This window comes from Euleptes europaea, chromosome 15, assembly GCF_029931775.1.
Source record: "Euleptes europaea isolate rEulEur1 chromosome 15, rEulEur1.hap1, whole genome shotgun sequence".
Classification (NCBI taxonomy): Eukaryota; Metazoa; Chordata; class Lepidosauria; order Squamata; family Sphaerodactylidae; genus Euleptes; species Euleptes europaea.
The window spans coordinates 35,147,680-35,168,427 of NC_079326.1; the positions used below are offsets into that span (position 1 = coordinate 35,147,680).

Consider the following 20,748-nt stretch of genomic DNA (forward strand, 5'->3'; position numbering starts at 1 on the left):
AATTGCAGTAATCTTCTGAAGATCAATGTTGGGGTCAACAAGAGAGGGAGGCCAGCAGCATCGTTGCTAGTAGGAGACTTAGTTACTTTATTTGCTAACCATCTTCCACTTACTTGTCAGTTTTGAGACTTGTGATCATTTTTGCTCTAACTACAGTGCCATCCTAAACAGAGTTACACCCTTCTACTCCCATTGATTTCACTGAGTCTAGAAGGGGTTTACTCTGTTTAGAATGGCAGCATTCATCTCTGAGGCTAGGATCCAGCACACACCCTTTCGGTGCACATGAATTCTTTGTGCTATATGCATGAATCACCTTTGCATTTCTTGGCTCAGCAAACAACACACACACACACACACACACACACACACACACACAGAGGGAGAAATGGCATTAAATGCCACCACAGGGATTCTATCATTGCAGATTCATCAAATTAATTTTTTTAAAAGCTAAAAGTCCGAGCTTGCAACCTTCAAATAGCATTCAAAAGTATAGTGCAATATAGGTTTTATATCTACACACTGTGTGTGCTGTTCAGTCTCACAGTGAACCAACACCATGCTCTTTGCACACAATTACTGTACAGCATTAAGAAGAATGTATTAACTAGAAATTGCCTTGAAAAGTATAAATTAAGCTAGTGGAAAAGAACATTTATTTGGAAAAAAAATATTCCCCACGAATGCAGCATTATACACCGTTACACAATTTGAACTGGAAATTCATTTTTGGAAGATCACCATTGATCAGTCGAATCTAACAGAAGTTTCTGATTCCTTGTTTTTCTGTGACATGCACAAACTCTGCTTTGCAAGCCAAAATTTCACATTCACTAAGTGCATTGACTTTATACTCCCTTTAAGAGATTGCTTTGTTAGAAAAACAAACAAACAAACAAGCATTCTGCCTTTAAATTCTAGGGGGCTTTGGTGAGAGAGACCCTGCCGTTTTGGCTAAAGTGCAATCTGGACACAATAATGTTTTAACTTGCAAGGAAGTATGCCTTTATTGAGCTGGTAGAACTCCACTAGTTGAATGAGATCGGAAAATCTGGTGTGACCGTCATCCAGCGTATAAAATAGTTTGCCTTCCTCATCCAACTGCAAAAAGAGAAAAAAACAAAACAAAATAATCAGCGGTTTTTATATGGCTTTACTGGTCTTATTTTGTTCATCTGGCCTCTTTAAGGATGGTCAGGCAGATATTAACGTGCAAGGACACTAGAGAATTTCAGGACTGTACTTAGATTTGAACATTAATTTAAGCTGGGCAAATGTTGTATGTGTGTAAAGTGCCGTCAAGCCACATCTGACTTGGAGGGTTTTCAAAGCACCAGACAAATAGAGGTGGTTCTGCCATTGCCTGCCTCTGTGTAGTAATCCTGGACTTCCTTGGCTGTCTCCCATCCAAGTATTAACCAAGGCCAACCCTGCATAGCTTCCAAGATCTGGCTAGCCTGGGCCATCCAGGTCAGGGTGGGCAAATGTCAGGGCAGGAGAATAATGGAACCACACCCCCCCACTTATGTCCCCTATAAATTCAGTGCTATCTCCCACTGATTGACGGGCTTGGTTTAAGACGCAATAGAGCAGGAGTGTCAAGCATACGGTCTGGGGGCTGGATCCGGCCCCTTGAGAGCTCTTATCTAGCCCGCAAGCCAGCCACCCTTCCAGTCCCGTTCTGGGTTGGCCAGCCCACTGCGAGGTCGGCAGCTGGTTCACAGGCCAGATAAGAGCTGTCAATATGGGGACCGGGGTGTGTGTGTGTCTGCCTGGATAGAGCAATAGACTGACCACATATAAGGCAGTTTCCAATCAGATAATCCTACAGTCACAAGTAAAGAGTCAAATGAACAATCACTTTGCTTTCAGAGAGAGAGAGAGAGAGAGAGAGAAAGAAAGAGAGAGAGAGAGAGAGAGAGAGAGAGAGAGAGAGAGAGAGAGAGAGAGAGAGAGAGGGAGGGAGGGAGGGAGGGAGGGGAATGAGACTCAGGAAGAACCATGTGGAACTAGGAGACCATGGTTAACTTGGGCAGAATATAGTATGTTTTTACATAACGAAAATGATTGGAAAAATAAAGTGGTTTTAGCACAGCCATGAACAAGAGTCTTTCAGTCATTGGGTGGGGGGAGTCGTCTCTATTATTGGTTTTTGTTTTTTAAAACAAATCTCTCTTTTTCAGTTCTACGAAGTTCCACTTGCTCTTGCTTCCCAAGTGTCAGTTGTCCCCTGGGACCTTTGAAACACACGGGGAGAACAGTTACGAGGCCAGAATGGCAAGTTTGTACTGAGAAAGAATGTTTGCTACTGGCACATGGATCATGCTAATGGGGGAACAATAGGGAGCAGTCGATAGACTCCCATTAGAATCCCATTTTCATGTTGAGATGGCCTTTAGGTTTAGAGACTGCTCTTTCACAGATGCTTGCAAACAGTAGGCTTCAACTGCTCTAAATAGAACGCATTACCAAAACATTCATCTCTGTCTTGGCATTACTTTATCAACCACGGTAGTGTGTTGCTTTACTCTACAAATTTACTGGTTACTTACTGGCACAATTTGGAAGTGCTTTATTTTTAATCCGTGGCTCAATGACAGCACAAAGGTTTTGGGGTTACTTTGGCTATCCCGTACCAAGAAAACTCTAAAGGGAAGAGGGGAAAAATACGTCAGACATTGTGGAAGTGTGCTAATGCTCAGCTGCAACTAACTTTTCAGGTTACACATCACATCACATCACCTACTTGCCGAGTCTTTTTAACTGGAGATGCCATGGATTGAACCTGGGACCTTCTGCATGCCAAGCAGAGGCTCTACCACTGAGCCACGGCCCCTCCACAGGTTGTTCTGATAAGATTTGGTGGCGGGGGGGGGGATTAACAAGCATCATTCGTACCAGGCAAAAAGTCTTCATTTTCTAACACAATAAACATTGGGTTGGATCCAAAGTTTCTGTTCCATTAACAGTGGAGCTTCTGGTGCACAGATCCCTGCTCTGCTAGAAGAGTTACTTCCTGCTGGTAGAAGTCTCTGTGCTAGAAATTTCCACCATTGGTGGAAGACAAACTCCACTACTGGTGGATCCAACCCATTCTTCTCATCAAGTATGTATTCTCAATCATACCTTAACTGAGATATCAGGAGTGGGGGTGGGGTGGGGGCACTGATTATCTCCTGAATATATGTCTCCAAAACCTCTTCCCCTCAAATGGGTTAAGTTCAGAGACCAGCTAGAATTAAAAAAAAATTAAAAACCTACCTGGGGAGGAGTACATTTGCAATGGAGAACAGCAAACAGTAAAAGCCCTTTCCTCCCACCCACCATTTCTTACGAACATAAGAGAGGCCATGCTGAATCAGACCAAGGCCCATCAAGTCTAGCAGTCTGTTCACACAGTGGCCAACCAGGTGCCTCTAGGAAGCCCCCAAACAACTGCAGCAGCATTGTCCTGCCTGTGTTCCAAAGAACCCAATAGGTAATTTCTTTCCTATCAAGGCCACATCACAACTCCAGTTCTACTGTAAGTAATACATCTTTAACTTAAATCCCAATAGTCTTGGATCCCGCCATGGGTTCTGAAGGAAGAAGGCACAGGACGATTTTTGCCAATTCTCCTGACCTGCTGCAGGCCTCTGACTCCCCTCTCTGGCTTTTCCTCTGGCATGTTACCCAATTCTCCTGATAGGCCGCAAGGGGTCTCATCTTCCTCACTGAAGAGAGTGATGGAAGAAGGGGCAGTACTCCCTGAAGCATTCTTCAGAGGCCTTGAAACTTCTTGGACAGAGTATATACAGGTAAGAGTAAATATTTAAGAGTATATATAGGTATACATTTCAGAAGGTATACATTTCAGAGTACATATAGGTGTGAGCTCTTGACCCATCGAACCAGAAATCACCACAGAGACAATCAGATTCCAAGCAGATGGCTTTACTGGTCAAATAGGCAATACAGTGCATTGAGGATAAGATGACAGCTATGAGTTGTCTTGCCCGTTAGTTGGAAATATAAGGCAGAGAAACGGCGGGAGATTACAAAGCATAAACAGAGCATTATTTCCCAGGAGTGGCGTTCCCAGGCTTTGGTATGTGAAGCCGTCCTTGAAGTCTGGACGGTTCAGCAAAGAAACGAAAGGAAACATCTAAACCGAGATAACAGCCTGACAATAGGTAAGAAACAACATATTTGAATGCTCATCCTGTAGATAGTTTCCCGTACATAGAAAATAAGTATAACATGTACATGCAGGGTTTTCTTTGGGGGGGGGGGGACATTCAAATGTTCAATCCAAGAAGGACTATGCAAAGAAGCCTGCTGTACCCATGAACCTGCTCTGAATCTTTTGGGATACAGGAAGTGTAAGAGGGAAAGGACAGGTATCTTTCTTCCAAAAGAAGTCCATTGAGCATGCACCACAAAATCCACACTGGTGCCGTGCACCAGATCATCAAAATCACAGGCTAAGGCAGCCCGTCAGTGGTTCAACTTCCAGATAAGCCAGCTTTCATTCTGCCTTTGATTACAAAGAACTGCTGAATGGCTGGACATTTCTCTGCCTAGGAAGAACAGGAAGTAGAAAATCTTACCCATCCACCAATCCTTGCCGCAAAATCAGCTGATGAGCCTCGTCTCTAGAGATCTTATGGTGAAACCACGGCTGAGAACTGTGTATGGCTGGAAATACCATGAATAGGTAAAGAATGAAATCTTGCTGGAAGGGTTTTTAGCGCATGGCAATATCATTACATTCTACCAAACCAGATGATTGGTACTTACCTATGTTTGATGAGACATTTTGCAAAGCTGAGGGACTACAGAGTCGTAGACAGCCTTTTTTCTGGAGGGAAAGGGAATTTTTTTTAAAAAAAAAAAATTGGGATGAGAAAAACAAATTAGAATTTTTGAAAAAACTCAAGATTTCATACCCGCCATGCTAATCCTTCTTCAACTGCAACTGACAGAGCTTCTGAGGGGTTTTCAATAACTCTGGATTTATGTCCTGTGAAGTCCATGGCCACAAGAGAATTCTCTGAAACGCTTCTCTGCCAAAGAAAATATATGTTTTACAGTGGATCTAGCCAAAACAATTTGTAATATCTGCATCCTCCTCAGAGCAATAACAGTCTTCAGCAAAGTCCACCCAGAAGGATCGATTAGAAAGGAAACGAAATTTGTTTCCAGCAGAAAAAGAAATTAAGAATTAGAAAAAAAGTATCTTGTACATAGTGATACATTTTTAGGATGAATGCATTCTAAAAACCCTCTTATAATAGTTAACAATATCTGGTTTTTCAATCACATCATCATCATTACCATGGTTATCTGGTAGTAAAGGGGCTGTTCCCTACGCTGATCATGAAAGCAACAAAGCTAGGCCACATACAGGTGATATAAAGGTTTCTACATTCTTGGTGAACTCCCCAGGTATGTAAAACAATACGCCTTTGTGAATTAAAGAAAAAGCCCTTCCTCCCCACACACTCACACACACAAAACAGCTTGATGAAGACTGAACATGCTCCAGGGAGGAGTGGAATACTGAAGCCAATACTTAGTGAAAGAAAAGCAAGTATGAGGGGAAGTTAATCTGCTCCAGCCGCTGAAAGCTCATATTGGTTTTTATAGCCCACCTTTCTGACTGAGACTCAAGGCAGATTACACAATGTAAAACAATGCCATCAAATAGCGTAAGACATTTAATAAGCAATGCAGCAGGACTAGGATTACAAAAACTGGAAACAATCCCAAAAGTGTCAGACATAATGTGTTAAACGAGGCAGAAAATGGAATTACAAAAGAACAGAACAATGCAGTAAGAGCAGGATAATAAAGATTGTGTGTGGGGTTTCCTAATGGTTCCTCTCTTGCAACTATTTTCAGGTCCCCCATTTGTTCCCTCTAATAGTAAGGTGAGTGGCCTCAGTTACTAGAGGGGCTAGATAGGGCCACACCCAAAAGATGTATAGAATCATAGACTAATAGGGTTGGAAAGGATCACCAGGGTCATCTAGTCCAACCCCCAGCACAATGTAGGAAATTCCAAACTACTTTCCCCCCACACCCCCAGTGACCCCTACTCCATGCCCAGAGGATGGCCAAGATGCCCTCCCTTTCATCATCTGCTTAAGGTCATAGAATCAGCATTGCTGACAGATGGCCATTTAGCCTCCGTTTAAAAATCTCCAGGGAGGGAGAGCTTACCACCTCCCAAGGAAGCCGGTTCCACTGAGGGACCGCTCTGCTAGAAAATTCTTTCTAATGTCTAGATGGAAACTCTTTTGATTTAATTTCAACCCACTGGTTCTGGTCCGACCTTCTGGGGCAACAGATAACAGCTCAGCACCATCCTCTGTATGACAGCCCTTCAAGTATCTTCATAGGTAGGGAACATTCCAGGTCTAAGGGAATACATTTTTCTAGCCCAACATATTCCAAAAAAAAATTGAAAGGAAGAGGTGGCTAAAATTACAGTAATTATTCGATTTTGTACAGTTCAGCACACAAGCAGCTTAAGACAGAAGGGCAACGTGTACGTAGCAGGTATAATGAATTTATGCAAAGTATGGTCCAAAGGTACACAAACACAGCCACTCTAATGAGCTAAGCAGTGCCCAGAAGGAAGGCCTCCTAGGAAACCCCACGCATGGTTCCTTGAGTTCCACAGAAGAAAGCTGGGATATGAAGAAACAGAAGTACCTACCGTAGGCGTATTGAGAGAACCGCAGCCACCTCTTCCATGATATGGTTGCATGTAATTCTGGTACAGCTGCATTCCATACTAAAAACAAAACAACCATTATTACTAGGTTATGGGTTTATGAATTATAACTTAAGAGTACCCAGTGGAAAACAGTGTAGCTTACCTGTAACTGTTGTTCGTTGAGTGGTCCTCTTTGTAGGCACACATGGGGGGAACTGCGCTTGCGCAGGCCTGCACAAGCATAGTTCCCATGTGGGACTGCAAAGAGGCCACGAAGATGAACATTCAGATACCCACAGGTTGAGTCTGCCAGTGACAGCTTTTTCACCCTAGGCATGCATGAAGCAACTACCTGGAGGTACAACTACTCAACTTCTATAATCAATTAACAGTAAATACTGTCTGTGTCTGGAAGGAAGACAACCCTTCTAAAGAGAAAGGGTTAAACACAAAAACAGATGATCCTGACCTGAAGGTGGCCCTCACTCTCCTTGCTATGCCTCAGAGCTTTCTGGATGGTACCAGAACATGTGGGGGCAGATCACGGCACCCATCAGCAGGCTTGCAGGGCTGTTCTCTGCCCCCTTGTCTCCTGGCTGGAGTCAGAAGGCATGAAGACAAAGAGAGGGGTGCACATACCCCTCTATGTGTATACCCAAATATAAGACTCCTCTTTTATACAAACCCAGAAAATTTTACAACAGTCTTTTTGGGGGTTAAATACAATAATTATTTTGCTCCAAATTCTGTTTGGTTTTTCACCATTTCATGTAACCAATCAGTCACCTATTTTGCAGGTGGTACAAAAGTGTTAAAGAACAGTATGACCATTGGTTCTTGTAGGTTATCCGGGCTGTGTAACCGTGGTCTTGGAATTTTCTTTCCTGACGTTTCGCCAGCAACTGTGGCAGGCATCTTCAGAGTAGTAACACTGAAGGACAGTGTCTCTCAGTGTCAAGGGTGTAGGAAGAGTAATATATAGTCAGAAAGGGGTTGGGTTTGAGCTGAGTATTGTCCTGCAAAAGTATTGTCCTGTAAGTATCAAGATAATGTGCTAATGAGGGTATGGTATGTTAATATGGAACCATTGTATCCTGAAGTGATCTGTTAATGTGTGTAATCCAAAGCTAATCTGTATGGCTATTGTTGAATGTTGTCTTTGTCTGGAGGTTTTTCAGGGCAGGAAGCCAAGCCTTATTCATTCTTAAACTCTCCTCTTTTCTGTTAAAGTTGTGCTGATGTTTATGAATTTCAATGGCTTCTCTGTGCAATCTGACAAAATAGTTGGTAGAATTGTCCAGTCTTTCAGTGTCTTGGAATAAGACCCTGTGTCCTGTTTGTGTCAGTCCATGTTCAGCCACTGCTGATTTCTCAGGTTGGCCAAGTCTGCAGTATCTTTCATGTTCTTTTATCCTTGTTTGTATGCTGCGTTTTGTGGTCCCGATGTAAACTTCTCCACAGCTGCAAGGTATACGATATACTCCTGCAGAGGTGAGGGGGTCTCTTTTGTCTTTTGCTGATCGTAGCATTTGTTGTATTTTCTTGGTGGGTTTAAACACAGTTTGTAGGTTATTCTTGCCATTTATTAAAGGAGTCACTGATAGGATGGAGAAACTTTTGAAAAAACATAACCTACAAACTGTGTTTAAACCCACCAAGAAAATACAACAAATGCTACGATCAGCAAAAGACAAAAGAGACCCCCTCACCTCTGCAGGAGTATATCGTATACCTTGCAGCTGTGGAGAAGTTTACATCGGGACCACAAAACGCAGCATACAAACAAGGATAAAAGAACATGAAAGATACTGCAGACTTGGCCAACCTGAGAAATCAGCAGTGGCTGAACATGGACTGACACAAATAGGACACAGGGTCTTATTCCAAGACACTGAAAGACTGGACAATTCTACCAACTATTTTGTCAGATTGCACAGAGAAGCCATTGAAATTCATAAACATCAGCACAACTTTAACAGAAAAGAGGAGAGTTTAAGAATGAATAAGGCTTGGCTTCCTGCCCTGAAAAACCTCCAGACAAAGACAACATTCAACAATAGCCATACAGATTAGCTTTGGATTACACACATTAACAGATCACTTCAGGATACAATGGTTCCATATTAACATACCATACCCTCATTAGCACATTATCTTGATACTTACAGGACAATACTTTTGCAGGACAATACTCAGCTCAAACCCAACCCCTTTCTGACTATATATTACTCTTCCTACACCCTTGACACTGAGAGACACTGTCCTTCAGTGTTACTACTCTGAAGATGCCTGCCACAGTTGCTGGCGATACGTCAGGAAAGAAAATTCCAAGACCACGGTTACACAGCCCGGATAACCTACAAGAACCAATGAACTCTGACCGTGAAAGCCTTCGACAACAGTATGACCACCTCTGACACAGGGTTCTCGGGGGCTGTGATAGTGGCCCTGCCTAAGTTAACAACAGCAAAAGAGTTGAACAAGTCCCTGTTTCACAAAGACAACATAATGAACGTGTGCCTTTAAGAGCTGCTCCTTATCTGCTAACATCTTGTGCCACCAGCAAACAAGAATGATCTTGAATGATCTGAAAGAAAACGCACAAAGAAACCACACTATGATGTACCTCCAATTATTCTAAGCACCAATACAAACACAACAGCCAAAGCATCCTGTATTCGATAGACTGCAACCAGGCAAAGGTTGGGCTATCATTTTTCCTGGTCTAGTACACACTGGAAAAGGTCGAAGAGAAGCCCAGGTATGTTAGGAAGAATTTTCTAACAGAGCGGTTCCTCAGTGGAACGGGCTTCCTCGGGAGGTGGTAAGCTCTCTTTCCCTGGAGATTTTTAAGAAGAGGTTAGATGGCCATCTGTCAGCAATGCTGATTCTGTGACCTTAGGCAGATGATGAGAGGGAGGGCATCTTGGCCATATTCTGGTCACTAGGGGTGTGGAGGGGGGGGGGGTAGTTGTGAATTTCCTGCATTGTGCAGGGGGTTGGACTTGATGGCCCTGGTGGTCCCTTCCAACTCTATGATTCTATGATTCTATGTACTGCCCAATTGTAACCCCCCCAATTTCTCTAACACTAATCCTGAAATACTTGAAGGTCTGCCATATGGAGGAGAAAACAGACTTGTCCTCTGCCGCTCTAATAGGCAAGACTACCTTCAGTGGGCTTAAGTTACAGGAAGGCATATTTTGGTGGAACACTGTGAGAAACTTTCTAATGGTAAAAAGAATATGACAGTGTAATCAATTTACCTAGGTGGGTGGTAAATACATATGTGTACATATGAAGCTGCCTTATACTGACTCAGACCCTTGGTCCATTGAGGTTAGTGTTGTCAACTCAGACTGGCAGTGGCTCTCCAGGGTCTCAGGCAGAGGTCTTTCACATCACCTACAGCCTGGTCCTTTTAAATGGAGATGCTGGGGATTGAGCCTAGGACCTTCCGCATGACAAGCAGATGCTCTACTACTGAGCCATGCATTTGCTGCATGGAGCGGCAAGTCAAACTGGATGGTGTATAAGACCCATTCTAACTCTAAGGGTATATTCTACTCATGGACGCATGCACACAAAAGTATACTGAAGTTTCTAACTGGCTCTTCAAGCTAATACCTCCTTTAAGCCTCGCTCAATTGGGTTTCTTCTGACCAGTCACCACTGGTTTAAAGAAAATCTAAGAAAGGTCATTATTGTCCATCCTTTCCTCAGCTTGAAGACACACAAGCATGAGAAACATCATCCCAAAGGCTTCTTCACATCTTTAAGCTTTCCCCCAGAAGCCAAAACTGCATTGTACTTTCTAGATACCCAAAATAATCAGATCCAAGGGACAAAAAAAGTGCTGTTTCAAATGAACATTTGTGCAGTTGGAAAAAAACCTCAAGCCTTCTGCTTTATTGCTGTCAGATCCCCAGTTCTGAGGATTATCTCCAGACACAGAGGCTTCTAACAGTGCAATTCTAAGCAGAGTTGTACCCCGCAAAGCCCATGGACTTCCATGGACTTAGAAGAGCGTAACTCTGCTTAGGATAGCACTGTTGATGACATGGAGACAGATCCAACCATCCTCCAAGGAGCCTTCCTCCAGCCTAAGGAGGCTTCCTCTAATTTTAGTAGCTCTTCCGCCAATGGAGGAAGGCTCCAAATTTTGCTTAGGGGAGTCAATGAAGATGATTAAATGGAAGAGAATACATTTTGTTTTGTTTTGTTTACCTTCAGCAAACGAATTGCTGTCATCCAGCAGATCCTACTTCGCTCACTGTCTGTATAAAGTCGTTTCAGGTCTCTGGCAGCTCCTGCTTTGTGAGGCTAGAAAGCCACAGCATATTGTTTAGCATTAATTTCTATCTCGAAGGCAATACCTGTTGAAATAAAGGCCGCTAATTCTCCTAGTTCGAGAACGAATGCTGGATTTTTTTTCCCTTTTCAAAAAGAAAACCTGGCAAACAGAGGGGGTTACCGCATTATGTATTCCCAGCGATGTATTAAGAGTTTGAAAATGTTATAAAAAATACTGTTCGCACTTTCTATGTATTCCCAGCAATGTATTAAGAGTTTGAAACTGTTATAAAAAATACTGTTCGCACTTTGTTTGGCCCCTTTAGCTGTGAAGACGTCTTCCAACCATTTTTTAGCCGTGGCATCGAGAAACCCTTTTAAAGTGATGTTTTTTATAACATTTTCAAACTCTTAATACATCGCTGGGAATACATAATGTGGTAACCCCCATTTTACCTCACCCCCGCCCCAAAATTGTTTTATTCTGTATACATATACAAAAAAATGCTAAGCATTTACCTTAAAGCAGAACCCATAGCCAATTGGGGCTCCAGGTATCTTTTTGCCTGTCAAAGACATATACACATCACTACAGCTGAATTCACTGAAAAGCTGCAGGTGCCTTGGCTCCTAAAAGGAAGAGGCGAAGCCATTACACATTGCACTAAAGGAGGAGACGATTCTTCTGTAACGTAAAATAGAAAACCTGCAAAGAGAAGAGACATTCAGATATCTGAATGATGAAAAAACAATGGCCGTTTATGCTTGGTAATTAGCAGCGTGTTCCAGGCTGAAGTGCCCACATTTTTTTTAATTTCTTCATGCTAAACCGATGTCACTGCGAAGCCGGTGCATACCTGCTTCACATTTCTTAAGAGCCCCTTTAACGCAACCTTTTGTATTTGCTCCGCCCCCGCATCGAAGCATTCACTGAAGGAAGCATGCAGAATCGCAGCTGCGGCTTAGCTATGCAAACTACTATTGCTAACAGCTATGCAAACGAAGGAGAAAGCAAGTGGGGGTGGAATTTGTTTGACTTTCTCCTTTTGCTTTGAGACAGTGAATAGTCATTTTAAAAAATCAGCATTGAGCGAGGAGCAGAATCAACCCCGCATAAATGGCCAATGCCTCCAAGTAGGTTTTTCATCATCCTGGGTGCCATTGCTGACGACTGTGCCAAAGGAACTCACTGAGCTGGCTGTTTACCCTGAGTCCATATGGGAGTTTTCATAAAGGAAGCAGGCCAGTCCAATCTGCCATCTTTCTAGTCTGGAATCTCCAATGTGCAAAATGAGCTCCACACCTGGATCTGCTTTCTTCTCTGAAGTTAATAGCTATGGAGATCCCTATGGTGAGATACCTACCAGGGCCCAGACAGACTACCACCAACACTTGGCCTGTCTCACAACAGAAGAAGTATCTGGCAGAAGGGAAGGACGCAGTTATGCTGTGTTACTTCCTCTAGCTCTTCTCCCATCAGGAAGTGGGAGATTACCCCAAAGGGTAGTCCACCATGTTGACCCCAAAGGGGTAATCTTCTGAGGTCATCTTCTGAGGTAAAGGGTAATCTCCAAAGGGTAATCTTCTGAGATATTCTCTCATTTCCCAGTGAAAGGAGTGCAGCAGGGAACAGAATATGTCTGTTCTCTCACACCTTTTAGTAGTTCCCAAGGAACATGTAGAACTGAACTTTACTGCTGCCGCCAGACAATTCTCCCTTTCGGAAATGGGAGATTTTTTTTTTTAAATACAGAGTTGTAAAGCTTTTAAAAGGATATCGGGTCTTATGACATTTCATCCCAAATTCAACCCAACTTTCCAAGTTCAACCCAACTTTCCATAAATATATGTGTCTAGGGCTTTTGGGAGTCCAGTTACCCTTAAAGTGGCTCTTACCATTGGGAAGTTCTAAAGGTTTATTGTGGGTTTTGTTTTGTACTCTCGGACCTTTCTCAAAAGACAGGAATGAGAGAAGGTGGGAACTCTTGCTAGATTGGTAGCTGTCAAGCCATACCTCATATGGAAGCCAAGAAAAGAAAAACATTCATGATGGTGCAACTGCAGAAAAGAGGTGGCATATGAGGAGGAAGAAACAGTAACTCATACCGCTAAGAAGAACCCATAGTTCTTAACATCTAAGGGTTTATACTGGCATATATCCTACCACAGTCTACCAGAGCATTTTTTTTCTGCATTCCTTTCTGTTACCACAGCTTCTTCTGACCACCACAAAGATCATTCCCATGGGTTTGGGCCTAGATTTTGTGTGTGTAGGGCTATCAAGGCAAGTGATGTTCAGACGTGGTTTGCCATTGCCTGCCTCCACATGGGCTGAGAGTATTCTGAGAAAACTGTGACTGGCCCATGGTCACCCAGCAGGCTTCACGTGGAGGAGTGGGAAAATCAAACTCGCGTTGACCTGGATGGACTGATTATTTAAACATACAGGGAAAGTTCATCTTTCATCACCAATGTTCTTTATATCCATGATGTATTTATTTACGGCATTTCTATTCCTTTATTCTCTCCATACAAGAAGCCAAAATGACTATAATATTGATCCTCTTAACACACTTTTTTTAGAAAAAGCCATAAATTTGGCTATGGCTTCGTCTAATTTCAGCACAGACTCCACTGCCACTCCATGCCTGAACCACAAGGGCTGGTTTATGTTTGGCCTTCTTTCCTGTCTTCTGGAAGAAGAAAAAAATCGGAAACAAAAAATTCGAAAAGGAGGAGAAATAGATTTGATTGTTTATTATTGTGAACCTAAGATTTGCAGGGGGGGGGATGGAACAAATGCCACTGCTTGCATGTGCTGATCTTACCTTCGACATCCCCTTCGTGGAAAAATACAGACCGGATCTTCGCAACAAAAAGTACATCTTTTTCCAAGTTTTTTTCCCTTGTTCTTTAGCATATAAATAACTGTGGATTTCCGGATACCCACTGGCACTTAAAAACATCTGAAAGGTAAAAATTAAACACACACACATTTTGTATCCCACCAGAATTCAGCTTTCCAGCTGTACAAGAGTGTATCCAGACCAAACGACTCTTTGCACATGTACATTAAAGGGAGCCTCTGGCAGAGCTTTGGAAGGGGCTGACGGTCTGGGAGTGTGACCTCTCAGATGCCTATGGGAATTCTACTGTGGATTCCATTGGAACAGACTCTTAGAGGTTTAGGGAAGGATGGTTGTCAGTTCTGTCCTTAGAACATTTAGCATGCTCCACTAGTGCTAAGTATATGTTTAAAGGAGAGCCAGCGTGGTGTAGTGGTTAAGAGCAGTGTTTTGGAGCAGTGGAGTCTGATCTGGAGAACCGGGTTTGATTCCCCACTCCTCCACGTGAGCGGCGGAAGCTAATCTGGTGAACTGGATTTGTTTCCCCACTCCTCCTCCACATGAAGCCAGCTGGGTGAGCTTGGGCTAGCCACACTCTCTCAGCCCCACCTACCTGACAGGGTGTCTGTTGTGGGGAAGGGAAGGTGATTGTAAGCTGGTTTGATTCTCCCTTAAGTGGTAGAGAAAATCGGCATATAAAAAACAACTCTTCTTCTTCTTCTAGCAGTTCTCCCAAAAGGGGATTTACATGTATTCTACATCTACCCTTGACTTACATCCACATTCTTTCTTAATAGTTCCCTCAAACATTTTGTTAAGGAGAAACAGAAACAAATTGGGGTCTTTCTCCTAGGCCATACAGGTTGAGTATCCCTTATCTGAACTGCTTGGGACCATACCAACTTTCAGTATTTTGGAATATTTTGAAATTTTTCCATATACATAATCTTGGTGATGGGACCCAAGTCTAAACACGAAATTCATTTATGTTTTATATATACTTTATACGCATAGCTTGAATGTAATTTTAAACAATATTTTAAAATAATTTTGTGTACACTGAACCATCAATGGCACTGCTGAGGGCCTGTGAGTAATGCCTACATGCAGGCTCAAAAGGTCCAGTTTTTGGATCAGTCTGGATATCGGATGTCCCGATAAGGGGTACTTAACCTGTATATAGTTGTCACGAGTAGAAGTGAAGCTGCCTCCATGCTTGCCCAAGGATGCCTGAAGTCTTCCTTCACATCCAGCCTTCTAGAGGGCTTGTCAAGTTGAATTCTAGAGGGGTAGCCATGTTAGCCTGCTGGCACCAAAACACACAAGAATCTTGTAACACCTTTGTGTGTGTGCAGTCAAGTCACAGTTGACTTAGGGAAATCCCGCAGAGTTTTCAAGGCAAGAGACGTTCAGTGGTGGTTTGCCTGCCGCTGTATGGGCTGAGAGAGTTCTGAGACAACTATGACTAGTCCAAGATCACACAGAAGGCTTCCTCTGGAGGAGTGGGGAATTGAACCTGGTTCTCCAAGGTAGAGTCCGCCGTTCTTAACCACTACGCCACACTGGTTCTCCATAACGCCTTTAAGATGAACAAATTGATTAGAGCACATGCTTTTGAGGGCTACAACCCTCTTCATGAATCTGATGAGGTAGGCCGTGGCTCATGAAAGTATATGCAATAATAAGCATGGTAGTCTTTAAGGTGCCACAAGACTTAACTAGCCCACCTTCCAAAGCAGCCATTTTCTCCAGAGGAACTGATCTCTGTAACCTGGAGTTGTAATTCCAGGAGATCTCCAGCCACCACCTGAAGACTGGCTACTCTACTTGACAGTGACTGTACTCGCTATTCAATTATGGCTCTTCCTTCGATCTGCTTTAGATTTCAATGTTGATCTATTGTATTTTAGGCTGTGTGTTGTTCTCTATATTGAAATGCAGGAGAGAACTAAAAAATAAACTTGATAAAAATAAATAAATACTTGAGCTTGCACGGTGACCCTAAAATCTTCACGAATGATGAGTGGAGCTATTACTTATCATTCTCTCAATTAGGATAAAATTCAAGCCAGTTAACAGTTCCGGTATTTCTCTTGCAAGTTAACCGGCCACCTATTATTTGATATGCAAAAAGATACCTCTGTGTGTATAAGTACATTGTCCGAAACCTGACACCGAAGGAAAGGTATGTCCAGACAATTGTAACAATTTACAAAATTATATTAAACAATGTGAAACAATCCTATTGAAACTATATACAAAGAGTCAATCCTTTGTACAGTCCCACATCTGACACACTTCTGAATTATAGTTGTTTTGCAGGTGCAGATCCAGGGTACTTGGGTAAGTATATTCTGGTATGTTCAAGATATCTCCATGTTCAAGGAGATCTCTTGAACAATAAATGTACAAAGGATTGACTTTTTGTATATAGTTTTGATACGATTCTTTCACATTGTTTAATATAGTTTTGTAAATTGTTACAATGGTCTGGACATACCTTTCCTTCTGTGTCAGGTTTTGGACAACCTATTATTTGGTAGCAGTCAAATGTCCCATGAAACCAAGAATGCCCTTCCGCAGACGACAGCGTGCCTTTTTTATTGCATTGTGGGATCACCTGAGAGCAGACACAGGGGAGAGCAGACCTTACTCTTCAGGTTTGAAAGAATCAAGGTTTTCTTCTCAACATACTGTCTTCTCTCACTGAAAAGCCAGCTGTCAACACTAGAACCATAACTGCACTGTAAAAATTATTTGTGCTTGTGTTTGTGTTGTCTTAACTGGCTATATATATTTGGAATATCCGTGGAATGTGAGATAGAAGACAAAAACTGTTCCATTTCTTAAATATTGTTTACATACATTTAGTTCACACACATTTATATTTGCATAACAGCACTATAAACAATAATTGGCTCCAATTGCTTAGAATTCTAAGTGGCATTGTTGTGCCGCAAGTTAACTAACTTTTTGTAATTACCACAGGTCTCCACATTGGTTACATCACTAATAAACAAATTAGCACTTTACATAGGGATTGCCCTTGAAGATGTGTTAGAAACAACAATTCGTTTAAATTACTGCAGCTAGGATCTTAACAGGGATTTGCTGCAGTGAGCATATTATGCCTGATCTGCAACATCTCAATGGGCTTCCACTTAATTTCCAAATGCAACTCAAGGTGTTTATGCTGGCCAACGGCCATAACAATAAATGTAAAAAAAAAAATTAACGTAACTCAAAGTGCTGGCTTTGATCATTAACAGACTTAATGAATAGGGTCTAAGGCAGGGGTCCCCAACTTTGTCGAACCTGTGAGAACTTTTGGCATTTTGAGAACAGTATCGATCACAGAATATCCGTCATAGGAAGAAGAAGAGGAAGAGTTGGTTTTTATATGCTGACTTTCTCTATCACTTAAGGAAGAATCAAAACGGCTTACAATCACCTTCCCCCACAACAGACACCCTGTGAGGTAGGTGGGGCTGAGAGAGTGACTAGCCCAAGGTCACCCAGCCGGCTTCATGTGTAGGAGTGGGGAAACCAACCCAGTTCACCATATTAGCCTCCGCCGCTCATGTGGAGGAGTGGGGAATCAAACTCAGTCTCCAGATCAGAGTCCACCACTCTTAACCACTATACCATGTCGGGTCCAACCTCAAAATGTTAGGCAGTTGCATTCTATAATGGAGGCAGCTGCTTCCAAGTAGGTGCTCCCTGGATACATAAAGGTATCCATGCTCTTCTCAAGCACCTCTTATACTGAGAAAGTACATCAGATAGCGAAATATCTAGCACATGTAATGGCCCTAAAGCTATCAAATAGCTCTGATAACGCAAGTTTACCCTGCACCACAAATGGATAAAATCTTTTATTAATGGTGTTTATTCTAAAATTGTTCATATCTTTGTTTCTTCCTTTTCTATACTGTGAATGATTAAGACTTTGTCAATGAGCAATAAAGGTTCGGTTATAAAACGGAATCTGCCTGGGATAAAGAGACACCGTCGCTGTGCTGTCCTGCTGTTCTTGTCAGCATGCGCAAAAAGAAAGTTGGGGGGAATGGAGCCCTTCTTTTATAAACAGCAGGTCTTAGCAGCAGGTCTTTCCAAAGCGTAACAAAAAATTGCAGCTTTTATAGGTGGAGTCCTGCAATCCGCCCCGAAGTTCCAAGGCCATTGCCCTTGAACACCTCCTGAACCAACTACTTCGTTCAGAAAAACAATTCTTGCAACCTCTTCGACAAACCATCTTATTTTAACATGGATGTCTTACCTGCAGAATCTGCGTATGGCTCATTGCTCCATCGATTTCATTGGAGAAGGACACAAGATGCTCTGGGAAAAAATTCTGTTAAAGGGAAACAAAAATGAGAGAAGGCTCCACAAACTTCAGAGCTTTTCACTGACTCCATTGAGCTGAAAGCCTGGAATTTGATTCTTTTTGCGTTCCGTTATTAGGATGTTTTCAGACGGGAGGCCAAATCGGCAGCCGTTTGTGCCCTGGTCTCGCAGAGCCCCTGCTTACGGCCACACAAAAACTGCCACCAGTTTTGAGAGCAACACTTAGAACAGCCGGTTTTTCTACTCGCTGCTGACATAACACAAAGGCGTTTGCAGTGCAGTACTTCAAAAGGGAATGATACTCTTGTCGATTCATTTCCTGAGGGGTTCTCCCAGAGTAATAACCTATCTGAGTTCTCTCATGGAGAGCTGGAAGGCTGCCACCGAACCACAACCTTTGACCCAGGTCCAAGCGATGACAAGGTTGCCAACTCTGGGTTGGGAAATACTTGGATATTTGGGGGTGGAGCCAGGAGAGGGAGGGGTTTGAGGAAGGGCGGGTCCTCAGTAGAGTATAATACCATAGAGTCCATTCTCCTAGGCAGTGATTTTTCTCCAGGGGAACTGAGCTCTGTTGTCTGGACATCAGTTCTAATTCCGGGAGATCTCCAGTCTCCTCTTGGAGGCTGGCAACCCTAATTGAGGAGCCAGTGGGCCGGAGGTTAATAGCCGAACCTCAACGCGAAAGCAGGCAGCCGAGCCAAGTTAGAAGAACTACCTGCAAGGCTGTTGTGCCAATGAAACCACATTCTATCATAATGGCAGCAAGGACAATGAAAGGAATTAAAGGGAGCCCAAATTCCCTCCTAATTATTTCACTTGTTACTCTGTTCTTTTTTTAAAGTCAAGCCATAACGTTTTAACAAAAATCATATTGACTGGGTTCCCCCCTGCCCTCCACAGGATAACATATTGGAGCAGCATAGTAATGCTTAGAATCATAGAATCATAGAGTTGGAAAGGACCATTAGGGTCATCTAGTCCAACCCCCTGCACAATGTAGGAAATTAACAACTATTTCCCCCCACATCCCCAGTGACCCCAACCCTCCCCCATGCAGGATCCCACAATCAAAGCACTCCCGACAGATGGCCATCTAGCCTCTGCTTAAAGACCTCCAAAGACAGGGACCCCACCACCCTCCGAGGCAGTGCATTCCACCATCGAACAGCCCTCACCGTCAGGAAGTTCTTCCTAATGTTTAGGTGGAATCGCTTTTTCTATTAGTTGAAATCCATTACTCCGTGTCCTAGTCTCTGGAGCAACAGAGAACAAGCTAGTTCCCTCATCAACACGACATCCCCTCAAATATTTAAACATGGCTTGGCCATGCTTCACAGTACTGGCCTGACTTTGACTGGATATCAAAATGTATCATTGTCCACCCTGAATGGATATGATGAGATGGGTCAGACGTTGAATCAAATAAACAGATTTGTTTTTATACAGTTTTTTTTTTTTTACTTGCCACAGGGTTTTTGAAGAATTCATATTTAGCATAATTTTTTCTAAAATAAAGCCGATTGCCTTCATCAATCCCCCATTTTGACTGAATCTCAATCACCACTTCATGGTCTTCTATTATTCTTTCTGTGGGGAAAAAACAAACAAACCAAAAAGGAAATCCCATTAAGAATTTGCTGCATCCACCACTGCGGTCTGTCACTGTGGCTAACGTGGCACCCTATGAGGGAACTGTGGCTGAGCCATAAAGCTCTGTTTCTCCTGGCTTTCAAATTTATCTCCACTCTATTCCTTTAGTATAAATTGGTGGTACAACCCCAATTGTATTGCAGAATGAGCACAAACAAGCTGACATGTCTATGTGTGTGTTAAGTGCCGCCAAGCCGCTTCCGACTCATGGCGAACCTATGAATCAATGTCCTCCAAAATGTCCAATCTTTGACAGCCTTGCTCAGATCTTGCAAATTGAGGGCTGTGGCTTCCTTTATAGTCAATCCATCTCTTGTTGGGTCTTCCTCTTTTCCTGCTGTCTATGCTTAACCAGAAACTATTTACAGAACTATCTGGAAGATCCAGGGCAAAACATAGAATGTGTTCCACAAGAAACGAACACCACAAAGTACCTGTTTTCAGCTTAGTCTTTGCGCCTAGCCCACGCCTCAGTCCTTGAGATGAAACAGCAATTGGATACTGACAGCAGTCTGTTTCTTGCTAATGTCCATAGCTGCAAAATTGCTATAAAGCATACACCTGGCAAACAGAGTATGACAACATCCTCTGTAAGCCCTGGGCCACTAATTTCCGCTGGCCCAGTCCTGGGAATGGACTTGGATCCGAGTGAAAGATACAAACAATAGGTTGTTCCTGGTGCTCAGACCCATAAATCAGAGTATATATGCTACTGCCACAAATCAATGGGCCATAGGCTGAGAATGTTAAGGGAACATTTGGATTTGTGCAGAACTGCATTGTGATCAAACACCAAACTCTTTTTTTTTTTAGTCCACCGCTGCAGGGTCCGACTGGGTAACAAAAGGGAAAAACTCCAGCAAAAGAGAATCCCACAGACTCTGTGACCCACCATGAAGTAGC

General features: G+C 42.8%; 1 protein-coding gene across 1 annotated transcript in view; it reads right to left on the reverse strand.

Moving 5' to 3' along the window:
* Positions 1-945: 945 nt before the first annotated feature.
* GRB14 (growth factor receptor bound protein 14) overlaps positions 946-20,748 on the reverse strand; it is a 58,622-nt gene continuing 38,819 nt past the window's right edge. Inside the window, exons 4-14 of the mRNA XM_056861180.1 lie at positions 19,661-19,782; positions 18,125-18,199; positions 13,828-13,965; positions 11,519-11,629; positions 10,934-11,029; positions 6,707-6,784; positions 4,932-5,048; positions 4,783-4,843; positions 4,593-4,680; positions 2,556-2,649; positions 946-1,104 (exon numbers count right to left, since the gene is read on the reverse strand). Of these exons, the coding sequence (XP_056717158.1) occupies positions 958-1,104; positions 2,556-2,649; positions 4,593-4,680; positions 4,783-4,843; positions 4,932-5,048; positions 6,707-6,784; positions 10,934-11,029; positions 11,519-11,629; positions 13,828-13,965; positions 18,125-18,199; positions 19,661-19,782 (1,127 nt within the window). The 3' untranslated portion in view covers positions 946-957. The remainder of the gene's footprint in view (positions 1,105-2,555; positions 2,650-4,592; positions 4,681-4,782; positions 4,844-4,931; positions 5,049-6,706; positions 6,785-10,933; positions 11,030-11,518; positions 11,630-13,827; positions 13,966-18,124; positions 18,200-19,660; positions 19,783-20,748) is intronic.